The 12,742-nt window shown below is 57.4% G+C and overlaps 1 protein-coding gene across 3 annotated transcripts in view; it reads right to left on the minus strand.

Moving 5' to 3' along the window:
* The window catches only part of tonsl (tonsoku-like, DNA repair protein), a 109,333-nt gene that overhangs the window by 3,779 nt on the left and 92,812 nt on the right, over nucleotides 1-12,742 (minus strand). For all 3 annotated transcript variants that reach the window (XM_041184553.1, XM_041184555.1, XM_041184554.1), the window contains exons 20-24: nucleotides 10,672-10,750; nucleotides 9,884-10,191; nucleotides 6,042-6,213; nucleotides 2,473-2,648; nucleotides 2,209-2,282 (exon numbers count right to left, since the gene is read on the minus strand). In XM_041184553.1, the coding sequence (XP_041040487.1) occupies nucleotides 2,209-2,282; nucleotides 2,473-2,648; nucleotides 6,042-6,213; nucleotides 9,884-10,191; nucleotides 10,672-10,750 (809 nt within the window). The remainder of the gene's footprint in view (nucleotides 1-2,208; nucleotides 2,283-2,472; nucleotides 2,649-6,041; nucleotides 6,214-9,883; nucleotides 10,192-10,671; nucleotides 10,751-12,742) is intronic.

Here is a 12,742-nt window from a genome sequence, read left to right on the forward strand (position 1 = left end):
CTTGCTCAGAGGGCATTTTTTTTTTAAAAAAAGAGTCAACCACATTGCTGTGGGTCTGGAGTCACATGTAGGCCAGACCAGGTAAGGACAGCAGATTTCCTCCCTCTAAAGGACATTAGTGACCCAGATGGGTTTTTACAACAATCGACAATGATTTCATGGTCGTCATTAGACTTTTAACTCCAGATTTTTATTGAAGCCAAATTCTACCACCTGCCCTGGTGGGATTCAAACCCGGGTCCCCAGATAATCACCCTGGGTCTCTGGATTACCATCCCAGTGACAATACCGCTACACCACCACCTCCCCCTAAAGTGTAGAGGGAGCTTTACTCTGGGTCTAACCCCATGCTGTACCTGCCCCCAATTATGGATTTAATGAATCCTTGGAATGGGGAGACACCAACAAACTGGCATCCGTTCTCCTTAGTTTGATACAACTGAGCGCCTTGCCCAGCCATATCAGAGGGCTGGAGTAGTGTGAGGTAACTTGGAGAGGACTAACAAGGCAAGGGATTACACTATGAATGGTAGGACCCTGGAAAGTACTGAAGATCAGACGGACATTGGTGTGCTTATCCATAGATCCCTGAAGGTAGCAGGGCAGATAGATAAGGTGGTTAAGAAAACATATGGGATACTTGCCTTTATTAGCCAAGGCATAGAATGCAAGAGCAGGGAGGTCATGTTGGAGTTGTATAGAACCTTGGTGAGGCCACAGCTGGAGTACTGTGTGCAGTTCTGGTCACCACATTATAGGAAGGATGTGATTGCACTGGAGAGGGTGCAGAGGAGATTCACCAGGATGCTGCCTGGACTGGAGGGTCTGAGCTATGAGGAAAGATTGGATAGGCTAGGGTTGTTTTCCTTGGAGCAGCGAAGGTTGAGAGGGGACCTGATAGAGGTGTATAAGATTATGAGGGACATAGATAGGGTGGATAGGAAGGCATTTTTTCCATTAGTAGAGGGATCAATAACCAGGGGCATAGATTTAAGATAAGAAGTAGAAGTCTAAGAGGGGAGTGGAGGAGAAATTTTTTTCACCCAGAGGGTGGTTGAGTCAGAAACTCTCCACCTTATTTATGCCCCTCATAATCTTATTCACCTCTATCAGGTCCCCTCTCAACCTTCGCTGCTCCAAGGAAAACAACCCCAGCCTCTCCAATCTTTCCTCATAGCTCAGACCCTCCAGCCCATTTAAGAAGTATCTGGATATTCACTTGTGTTGCCATAGCCTCCAAGGCTAAGGGCTAAGCGCTGGGAAATGGGATTAGTGTAGTCAGGTCTTTGTTGACTGGCACAGACACAATGGGCCAAATGGGCTCCTTCTGTGCTGTAGACGTCTATGAGAGCAGTTAAGAATCAACCACGTTGCTGTGGGTCTGGAGTCACATGTAGGCCAGACCAGGTAAGGACTGCAGATTTCCTTCCCTAAAGAACATTAGTGAACCAGATGGGTTTTTAATGACAATGTGACATGATTACTGAGGTTGGCTTTTTATTTCCAGATTCGTAATAAACTAAATTGGGGGAAGATGATGATGTGGCGGTAATGTTACTGGACGAGTAATCCAGAGGCCTAGGCTAATGCTCTGGGGACACGGGTTCAAATCCCACCACGGCAGCTGGTGGAATTTAAATTCAATTAATAAACCTGGAATTGAAAGCTAGTCTCAACAACGGTGACCACGAAACTGTCATCGGTTCTCGTAAAAACCCATCTGGGTCACTAATGCCCTTTAGGGAAGGAAATCTGCTGTCCTTACCTGGTCTGGCCTACATGTGACTCCAGACCCACAGCAATGTGGTTGACTCTTTACTTCCCTCTTAAATGGCCGAGTTCAAGGGCAATTAGGGATGGGCAACAAATGCTGGTCTTGCCAGTGACACTCTCATCCCATGAACGAATAAAAAAAAATGACAATTCTCAATAAAGAACCATTGCATGTTAGATAACTCAGTTGGCTAGACGGTTAGAGTCTGGTGCAGGATAACAGCAACAGCACAGCACGGGTTCAATCCTTGTCTTTGGGACCTGCCTCCTCAGCTGTCCATCAGTCATCTCGGATATGAAGCCCTTCCACAAAGGGAGGGAGGACAAAACCACTGCACTAGCACAGCTCTGAGGGAGTCATCATCAATATTTGTTCATAGGCATGAAGACACTCCAACTGGGAAGGAAGCATCATGGAATACCAAGACAAGTTACCTGGAGAGATCTCTGACAGAATCATCAGTCAAGCGATTCCTGGAGAGGTTAAGGTGGGTCAGGCAGCAATCATTCTGGACACAGGTATCAGAGAGAGAGAGAGAGCAAAGAGAGTGAAACATATTCCATTAAACAATCACTGAACAATAATCAATACGTTTCTGCACTTCAGAACTTTTTAATTATAGGAGTTTTAACAAAAGTAAACAGCGCAAAGGTGAACTGGTGTAATAAGATTAGCATGCACTGCGTCTCCGGGCTCACCTGGGACAGGTACCTGGTGAGGTGCTCCATAAGTGGTGTGTCACCGCTGGTACCAACTATGGCTGCGATGTCCAGGTGGGTGATGGTGTGGTGAGGTAGATTCCGCAAGGTCAGCTCTGCTCCCACTGAACCCAGGGCGTTGTGGGACAGACAGAGTGTCTTCAGATGCACAGCACCTGGATGAAACAACAAAACATGGAGAACATCAGTGAGGCCAGTCCGGGGGCTGGTGGGTGGGGGGGAAAAGAGTGCTTGTGTAGCTCGAACCCACAGCTGCGGTCACATTTAACATGTCTCCACTCCCCCTCCCCAACAACCACACTAAGGGGCTGATTGTAAAGCACTTCCTTCCCTGGGCTACACACACACACACACACACACCATCTGACAGTGGGCAGAGATCATATGATAACCCTTGCGGGGCGAGTGCTGGGGGAGCAACAACCCTGGTTACTAGTATTAGCCTTAACCATCTCTCCAGCAGCCTGGTGAGGATAAGCGAACCAACAGCGTTTGTACGCGAGATTTCCCGGATCTTCCTTTCTGCTGCCAGTCTATAATAAATTCACATTGAAATGTTTCACAGGTAACTCACAAGCTGTGGGTTGCCAGGTGAAATATCAGAAGCACCAGTGAGTGCCTGTAGGGAAATCGATCAGGATTCAGGAAGGCTGTACATTTAACACACACCAACCCCACTGCTACGTAAACAACGCATCTCTCCATTAGCACCCAGATCTCTGCTGGCTGTTCAATTAATAGTAATACCAACACAAACCAATCTGTACAGACATATGGAGATGCTTCCACCCTCTGTAAACTTGAGTTTATCCAAAATCCTAATGCCTATATCCTAACTCCCTCCACCTCCCTGTGTTCACTCACCTACGTTGGCTGCCATTCAAGCCAAGCCTCGATTTAAAAAAATTTCATCCTTTTCAGATCCCTTCAAGTCTTCTCTCCCTCCCAATCTCTGTAATTTCCTCCAGCTCCACAACCCTCGGAGATCTCTGCATTCCTCTAATTCAAGCCTCGTGCACATTTCTGATGTTAAATCTCCCACTGTTTGCTGAGGCCCTTAAGCTCTGGAATCCCCGACCTACCCCTTCTCCTTTAGAGAAATTCCTTAAAACCTTCGGCCAACCTTTGGTCACCTGTGAACATATGATTCAGTGTCAAATTTTAACTTTAACCACTTCTGTGAAGCTCGAGGTTTTTCACCATTTTTAAAGGAGCAACATAAATATAAGTTGTTGCAATTGAAGACAGACAGGCGCATTGGAGGGGCGCGCAGAGGGAGCCCGATGCGGGGGTGCGCAGAGAGAGCCTGAGAGTGGGGGCACGCAGAGGGAGCCCGATGCGGGGGCGCGCAGAGAGAGCCTGAGAGCGGGGGCGCGCAGGGAGAGCCCGAGAGCGGGGGCGCACAGGGAGAGCCCGAGAGCGGGGGCGCGCAGGGAGAGCCCGAGAGCGGGGGCGCGCAGGGAGAGCCCGAGAGCGGGGGCGCGCAGGGAGAGCCCGAGAGCGGGGGCGCGCAGGGAGAGCCCGAGAGCGGGGGCGCGCAGGGAGAGCCCGAGAGCGGGGGCGCGCAGGGAGAGCCCGAGAGCGGGGGCGCGCAGGGAGAGCCCGAGAGCGGGGGCGCGCAGGGAGAGCCCGAGAGCGGGGGCGCGCAGGGAGAGCCCGAGAGCGGGGGCGCGCAGGGAGAGCCCGAGAGCGGGGGCGCGCAGGGAGAGCCCGAGAGCGGGGGCGCGCAGGGAGAGCCCGAGAGCGGGGGCGCGCAGGGAGAGCCCGAGAGCGGGGGCGCGCAGGGAGAGCCCGAGAGCGGGGGCGCGCAGGGAGAGCCCGAGAGCGGGGGCGCGCAGGGAGAGCCCGAGAGCGGGGGCGCGCAGGGAGAGCCCGAGAGCGGGGGCGCGCAGGGAGAGCCCGAGAGCGGGGGCGCGCAGGGAGAGCCCGAGAGCGGGGGCGCGCAGGGAGAGCCCGAGAGCGGGGGCGCGCAGGGAGAGCCCGAGAGCGGGGGCGCGCAGGGAGAGCCCGAGAGCGGGGGCGCGCAGGGAGAGCCCGAGAGCGGGGGCGCGCAGGGAGAGCCCGAGAGCGGGGGCGCGCAGGGAGAGCCCGAGAGCGGGGGCGCGCAGGGAGAGCCCGAGAGCGGGGGCGCGCAGGGAGAGCCCGAGAGCGGGGGCGCGCAGGGAGAGCCCGAGAGCGGGGGCGCGCAGGGAGAGCCCGAGAGCGGGGGCGCGCAGGGAGAGCCCGAGAGCGGGGGCGCGCAGGGAGAGCCCGAGAGCGGGGGCGCGCAGGGAGAGCCCGAGAGCGGGGGCGCGCAGGGAGAGCCCGAGAGCGGGGGCGCGCAGGGAGAGCCCGAGAGCGGGGGCGCGCAGGGAGAGCCCGAGAGCGGGGGCGCGCAGGGAGAGCCCGAGAGCGGGGGCGCGCAGGGAGAGCCCGAGAGCGGGGGCGCGCAGGGAGAGCCCGAGAGCGGGGGCGCGCAGGGAGAGCCCGAGAGCGGGGGCGCGCAGGGAGAGCCCGAGAGCGGGGGCGCGCAGGGAGAGCCCGAGAGCGGGGGCGCGCAGGGAGAGCCCGAGAGCGGGGGCGCGCAGGGAGAGCCCGAGAGCGGGGGCGCGCAGGGAGAGCCCGAGAGCGGGGGCGCGCAGGGAGAGCCCGAGAGCGGGGGCGCGCAGGGAGAGCCCGAGAGCGGGGGCGCGCAGGGAGAGCCCGAGAGCGGGGGCGCGCAGGGAGAGCCCGAGAGCGGGGGCGCGCAGGGAGAGCCCGAGAGCGGGGGCGCGCAGGGAGAGCCCGAGAGCGGGGGCGCGCAGGGAGAGCCCGAGAGCGGGGGCGCGCAGGGAGAGCCCGAGAGCGGGGGCGCGCAGGGAGAGCCCCAGAGCGGGGGCGCGCAGGGAGAGCCCGAGAGCGGGGGCGCGCAGGGAGAGCCCGAGAGCGGGGGCACGCAGGGAGAGCTCGAGAGCGGGGGCGCGCAGAGAGAGCCCAAGAGTGGGAGAGGCGCAGAGAGAGCCCCGAGAGCGGGGGCGCGCAGAGAGAGCCCGAGAGCAATGGGGCGCGGGGAGAGCCCGAGAGCAATGGGGCGCGGGGAGAGCCCGAGAGCGGGGGCGCGCAGGGAGAGCCCCAGAGCGGGGGCGCGCAGGGAGAGCCCGAGAGCGGGGGCGCGCAGGGAGAGCCCGAGAGCGGGGGCACGCAGGGAGAGCTCGAGAGCGGGGGCGCGCAGAGAGAGCCCAAGAGTGGGAGAGGCGCAGAGAGAGCCCCGAGAGCGGGGGCGCGCAGAGAGAGCCCGAGAGCAATGGGGCGCGGGGAGAGCCCGAGAGCAATGGGGCGCGGGGAGAGCCCGAGAGCGGGGGGGCGCGGGGAGAGCCCGAGAGCGGGGGGGCGGGGAGAGAGCCCGAGAGCGGGGGAGCACGGGGGGAGCCCTAGAGCGAGAGACGGTGGTGCGCAGAGAGATCAAGGGAGAGAGAGACTGAGGTGCGCAGAGAGATCAAGGGAGAGAGAGACTGAGGTGCGTAGAGAGAACATGGCGTAGACGGCCAAACCTCAGCAGGGAGCTGACATTAAATGGATTCAGCTCTTACTTTTCATGGCGTCTGCCAGCAGGAGGCGGTAATGCTGTAAGAACTTGGCTGTGAGGCCACAGGCCTGGAGTTTGAGGGTGCTCAGTAGAGGGCAGGATCTGATGAGCGAGGCTATGAACTGAGAGCTTCCATCACCCAAAGGATTGAGGCTGAGGTTTAACTCCTCCAAACTCTGGAATACAAAGAGGAGAAAGATGTAAAGCAGCTGCAGGAGGATTTGGACAGACTTAGTGAGTGGGCAAGACGACGGCAGATGGAATATGGTGTGGAAAAATGTGAGGTTATCCACTTTGTTAGAAGAATAGATGTACAGGGTATTTCTTAAATGGTAAGAGATTGGAAAGTGTGGATGTACAAAGGGACCTGGGTGTCCTTGACCATAAGTTGCTGAAGGCTTAACATGAAGGTGCAGCAGGAAATTAGGATGGCCATTGGAATGTTAGCCTTTATCACAAGAGGGTTTGAGTACAGGAGTAGTGAAGTCTTGCTTCAATTGTTCAGAAGCTTGGTTAGACCACACCTGGAATATTGTGTGCAGATTTGGTCCCCTTACCTCAGAAAGGATGTTATTGCCATAGAAGGAGTGCAACGAAGGTTCACCAGACTTGTTCCAGGGATGGTGGGACTGTCTTATGAAGAGAGATTGGGGAAACTGGGCCTGTATTCTCCAGAGTTTCGTAGAATGAGAGGTGATCTCATTGAAACCTACAAAATCCTTAAAGGGATAGAGAGGCTAGATGCAGGTCAGATGTTTCCCCTGGTTGGGGAGTTTAGAACCAGGGAACACAATCTCAAAATAAGGGGGAAGCCACTTAGGACCGAGATGAGGAGAAATGTCTTTACTCAGAGGGTTGTGAATCTTTGGGATTCTCTACCCCAGAGGCTGTGGAAGCTCAGTCAGTGAGTATGTTTAAGGTAGAGATTAATAGATTCTGATGAACAACAATGTAAAGGGTTATGGGGATAGTGTGGGTAAAAGGCAATGAAGTGTTCAATCAGCCATGGTCATATTGAATGGTGCAGCATGTTCGACGGGCTGAATGGCTTTCTCCTGTTCTTGTGTGTGTGTGTGTGTGTGTGTGTGTGTGTGTGTGTCTGCTCGCACCTGGGGCCGAATGCTTGACGTTGCATTTCATTATTTTTCTTGGGTTTAGTGGTTAATAAATTTGCTCTCTCTCTGACTTAAAAAAGTCTGGTTTGATTGGGTCCTCATTGCTCACAGCTTAAATGCATTCTGCTTTGGAAAAGGCACATCCTCACTGAAAAAGAAATGGAAACCTTTGTTGCGACCAATCAAGGAGGTTGAATACAAGGGAGTCAGTTCACCCCTTCTCACCTGGTCATATTGCACCAGTCAAACACAGGGCTCAGTGCTGTGGGTGCAAGGTTATATCAATTGGTAGGAAGGTCACAGCCTCACCTGTGTCTCTGTCCTGCCTACCAGCAAGATCTCAGCTGGAGTAGAGTGCCCAGTTCTGGGCAGCATATGATAGGAAGGATGTGAACACATTAGAGAGAGTGCAGAAGAGGTTTACAAGAATGGTTCCAGGGATGAGGAACTTCAGCTATGAGGATAGATTGGAGAGGTTGGGTCTGTTCTCCTTGGTGAGGAGGCGGCTGAGAGGAGAGTTGACAGAGATGTTCAAAATCATGAGGGGGTTGGACAGAGTAGATCGGGAGAAGCTGTTCCCATTCATAACAGGGTGAAGAGCGAGAGGGCACAGATTTAAAATGATTTGCAAAAAAAGCAAATGTGATGGAGAAAAAACTTTTTCACACAACGAGTGGTTCGGGTCTGGAATTCACTGCCTGGAAGTGTGGTGGAGGCAGGTTCAATAGAGGCACTCGAGAGCATTAGATGATTATTTGAATGGAAACAATGTGCAGGGGTATGGGGAAAAGGCAGGGCAATGGCACTAGCATGCTCATTTGGAGAGTCAGTGCAGAATGATGGGCTGAATGGCCTCCTTCTGTGCTGTTAAGGTTCTGTAGCCTCAGAAGCAGGGAGCCACACAAAAAGCACGGTGTGAGAAATGTCTCTTTCGCCTGGCTACATGCACACTTTACCTACTATTATTCAACAGTTACACCCCAAATCCTGCACATAGGGAGTACAATTCTGAAGTTTGTGGATGATGCAAAATTTTGCAACACGGTAAATAGGGAGGACAGTAGCAGACTTCAAGAGGACACAGAGTAGCTGATGAAATGGGCAAAGATATGGCAGATGCAGTTTAAAGTGGAGCAAAGGAGATTGAGGGGAGATTTGACCAAGGCGTACAGGACTATGACAGGTTTAGATAAGGTTCCCATTAGCTGTCAGTACAATGACGAGAGGAGACATAAGATTTTGGGCGGGAGATACAGGAGGAAAGTGGGCAAAATCTTTTTTACACAGCGACCTGGAACCCACCGCCCGCAAGGATGGCGGAAGCGGAAAACAATCAATCATTTCAAAAGGATAGGCTCTTGGAGGGAATAAACTGGAGGGGCGATGGGGATGGGGGGGGTGGTTAGTGGGGCTGACTGGAATGCTCAGTGGGGAGCTGGCAAGGACGCGATGGGGTCAATTGCCCCCTTCTGTGCCTTAAATGGCTCTATAGCCATAACTCGGAGTCATTACACCTTTATAGGCGATTGGTTAGGTTACAATTCTAGACACTCCTTTCAGAATGATGCCAATGTCTAGGGAGCGTACAGGGAAGTTTACCAGGGCGAATTGGAGTTCTCTTTAAGGCAGAGAAGGACAAGGGGAGACCGCTCAGCCTGCTGCGTTGGTGTTAGCCCACCTAGTACTACTCACCCAGCCTTTTCCCTGTAACCCTGCTAATTTGCTTTCTTCAGATAATTCTGCAATGCCCTCTTGAATGCCTCGATTGAACCTGCCTCCACCACACTCTCAGGCAGCGCATTCCAGACCCCAACCACTCGCTGTGTGAAAAAGTTTTCCCATGTTTCCATCGCATCTTTTGCCAATTACTTTAAATCTGTGCCCTCTGGTTCTCGATCCTTCCACCAATGGGAACAGTTTCTTCCTAACTACTCTGTCCAGACCCCTCCCCCATGATTTTGAGCACCTGTCAAATAAGACCATAAGACATAGGAGCAGAAATTAGGCCATTCGGCCCATCGAGTCTGCTCCACCATTCATTCATGGCTGATAAATCTCCTCTCAACCATCTCGTTTCCAAGTTAAACAGTCCCAACCCTCTCCAACTTAGCCACGTAACTGAAGTTCCTCATCCCTGAGACTATTCCCTCGAATCTCCTCTGCACCCTTTCCAATGGCTTCGCATCCTTCCTAAAGTGTAAGAACAGAGCAGATGAGAGCAGAGTCTGGTCTGGTCAGAGTCTGGAGGATCTCAGTGTCTATCAGATTCTACAAGGAGAGGCTGTTTCTACGTGAGGGTGAGTCCAGAACAAGAGGATATCAATACATGACAGGCACCGACAGAACAACTTGAGAGTTTAGGAGGAATTTCTTCACGTTATCAGTGGTGAGAATGTGGAACTTGCTGTTGGATGGGCTGAAGCATAGAATTGATGTGTTTAACTGGAAGCTCAATGCATATGTGGGATGTGGGATAGGTAAGGTGGGAAGGTGTAATCAGAGTGGGAAGAGGCTCGTGTAGAGTATAAACACCAGCATTGACAGTGTGGGCCGAATGGCCTATGCCTGTGCCTTGGATTCCATGTCAAAGTTCCATCTTTCACCCATTGCTGTCGAGATCATCCGTAATCTTCAAACTTACAAGACACAAACTACAGCCATTCCGTTCATGTGTACCTGTACACTCCGCACCAACCGAGCAGCTCAAAACAGATAGAGTTTAGACACCCACCTGAAAGGGGGATTCCCTGGAGGGTGCGCTGGGCTCACACAGCTTCCTCAGGCCTTCATGTGTGATCTGATTGGACGAGAGGTCCAGCAGGGTCAGGTTGGGCATGGTCACCAGGCTGGCCAGCAGCTCATCCACGGCAGCGTCGCCCAGGCGGTTGCCGGACAGGCAGAGTTGGCGGGTGGTGGTCTGTAGCTTGAGCGCCCGCAGGATGGGGGTCAGGTGCTCCGTGCTCAAGGACAGGTTGGACAATCGGAAACAGGTGCTGTTCTCCTGGGTGTCGCACACCCTCAGCACCAGGCCGTTGACAGCTTGAGAAAGGGGAGACGCTCAGATCAGGAATGACAAAAAAACCCACTGCAGAAGGACACCAGCGACAGAATATTACACAGCCACAATAAGAGATAAACCATCGCAAAGAGCCTCAGAGGAAGGGTAAACAAGGTAAATCTGACACCGAGCGGCTAAAGAGAGGACGGTTTTAATAGGCAGCTTAAATGAGGGGGCAGAGCCAAGAGGAGGGAGGGGGCGGGGCCAGGAGGAGGAAGCCAGGAGGAGGAGGGGGGCGGGGCGAGGAGGGGGCGGGGGGGAGCGAGGAGGAGGGGGCAGAGGGGTTTAGGGAGGGAATCCCAGAGCTTAAGGCACGGCTGTCAATGGTGGAACAATGGAAATCGGTGGATAGATGAGAATCCAGATACGGAGAAGCAGAGAGCTTTGAGGGCTGTTTTGCTGGAGCAGGTTACAGAGATTCTCAGTAAGTGATAACACTCAGTCTGTATTATAGCACTTACCCAGTGCCAGACTGTCACAGGCCCTCTTATATCTATCAGTCAGTGGAGGCAGATCCCAGGACAGGACCTCAGCCAGGACCTGAACAGGAGAAGTGAGAGAGAGTGAATCTTCATTCCTCCCGCAGTTCACAGGTCAGCGTGACAAGAAGCAGAGAGCAGTAAACAAACAGGAAACGGAGCGGCTTCTGTCAGCCCTGGCCCACACCCTGCGCCCGCCCACACCCTGCTCACACCTACACCCAGCATCCACCCACACCCTGCGCCCGCCCACACCCTGCGCCCGCTCACACCCTGCGCCGGCCCACACCCTCTCACACCTACACCGTGCACCTGCCCACACCCTGCGCCCGCCCACACCCTGCTCACACCTACACCCAGCATCCACCCACACCCTGCGCCCGCCCACACCCTGCGCCCGCTCACACACTGCGCCCGCCCACACCCTCTCACACCTACACCGTGCACCCGCCCACACCCAGCACCCGCCCACACCCTGCTCACACCTACACCCAGCGCCCGCCCACACCCAGCGCCCGCCCACACCCAGCGCCCGCCCACACCCAGCGCCCGCCCACACCCAGCGCCCGCCCACACCCAGCGCCCGCCCACACCCAGCGCCCGCCCACACCCTGCTCACACCTACGCCCTGCGCCCGCCCACACCCTGCGCCCGCCCACACCCTGCGCCCGCCCACACCCTGCGCCCGCCCACACCCTGCGCCCGCCCACACACAGCGCCCGCCCACACACAGCGCCGGCCCACACACAGCGCCCGCCCACACCCAGCGCCCGCCCACACCCAGCGCCCGCCCACACCCAGCGCCCGCCCACACCCAGCGCCCGCCCACACCCTGCGCCCGCCCACACCCTGCGCCCGCCCACACCCTGCGCCCGCCCACACCCTGCGCCCGCCCACACCCTGCGCCCGCCCACACCCTGCGCCCGCCCACACCCTGCACCCGCCCACACCCTGCACCCGCCCACACCCTGCACCCGCCCACACCCTGCTCACACCTACACCCTGCTCCCGCCCACACCCTGCACCGTCACTGCCCACACACAGCGCCCGCCCACACCCTGCGCCCGCCCACACCCTGCGCCCGCCCACACCCTGCGCCCGCCCACACCCTGCTCACACCTACACCCAGCATCCACCCACACCCAGCGCCCGCCCACACCCTGCGCCCGCCCACACCCTGCGCCCGCCCACACCCTGCGCCCGCCCACACCCTGCGCCCGCCCACACCCTGCGCCCGCCCACACCCTGCGCCCGCCCACACCCTGCGCCCGCCCACACCCTGCGCCCGCCCACGCCCTGCGCCCGCCCACGCCCTGCTCACACCTACACCCTGCGCCCGCCCACACCCTGCGCCCGCCCACACCCTGCGCCCGCCCACACCCTGCGCCCGCCCACACCCTGCGCCCGCCCACACCCTGCGCCCGCCCACACCCTGCGAAAGCCTACACCCTGCGCCCGCCCACACCCTGCTCACACCTACACCCTGCACCCGCCCACACCCTGCACCCGCCCACACCCTGCACCCGCCCACACCCTGCACCCGCCCACACCCTGCACCCGCCCACACCCTGCACCCGCCCACACCCTGCACCCGCCCACACCCTGCACCCGCCCACACCCTGCACCCGCCCACACCCTGCTCACACCTACACCGTGCACCCACCCACACCCAGCGCCCTCCCACACCCTGCTCACACCTACACCCTGCTCCCGCCCAACCCTGCACCCTCACTGCCCACACACAGCGCCCGCCCACACCCTGCACCCGCCCACACCCTGCACCCGCCCACACCCTGCACCCGCCCACACCCTGCACCCGCCCACACCCTGCACCCGCCCACACCCTGCTCACACCTACACCGTGCACCCACCCACACCCAGCGCCCGCCCACACCCTGCTCACACCTACACCCTGCACCCGCCCACACCCTGCTCACACCTACACCCTGCTCCCGCCCAACCCTGCACCCTCACTGCCCACACACAGCGCCCGCCCACACCCTGCGCCCGCCCACACCCTGCGCCCGCCCACACCCTGCGCCCGCCCACACCC

This window comes from Carcharodon carcharias, chromosome 3, assembly GCF_017639515.1.
Source record: "Carcharodon carcharias isolate sCarCar2 chromosome 3, sCarCar2.pri, whole genome shotgun sequence".
In the NCBI taxonomy this organism is placed as follows: Eukaryota; Metazoa; Chordata; class Chondrichthyes; order Lamniformes; family Lamnidae; genus Carcharodon; species Carcharodon carcharias.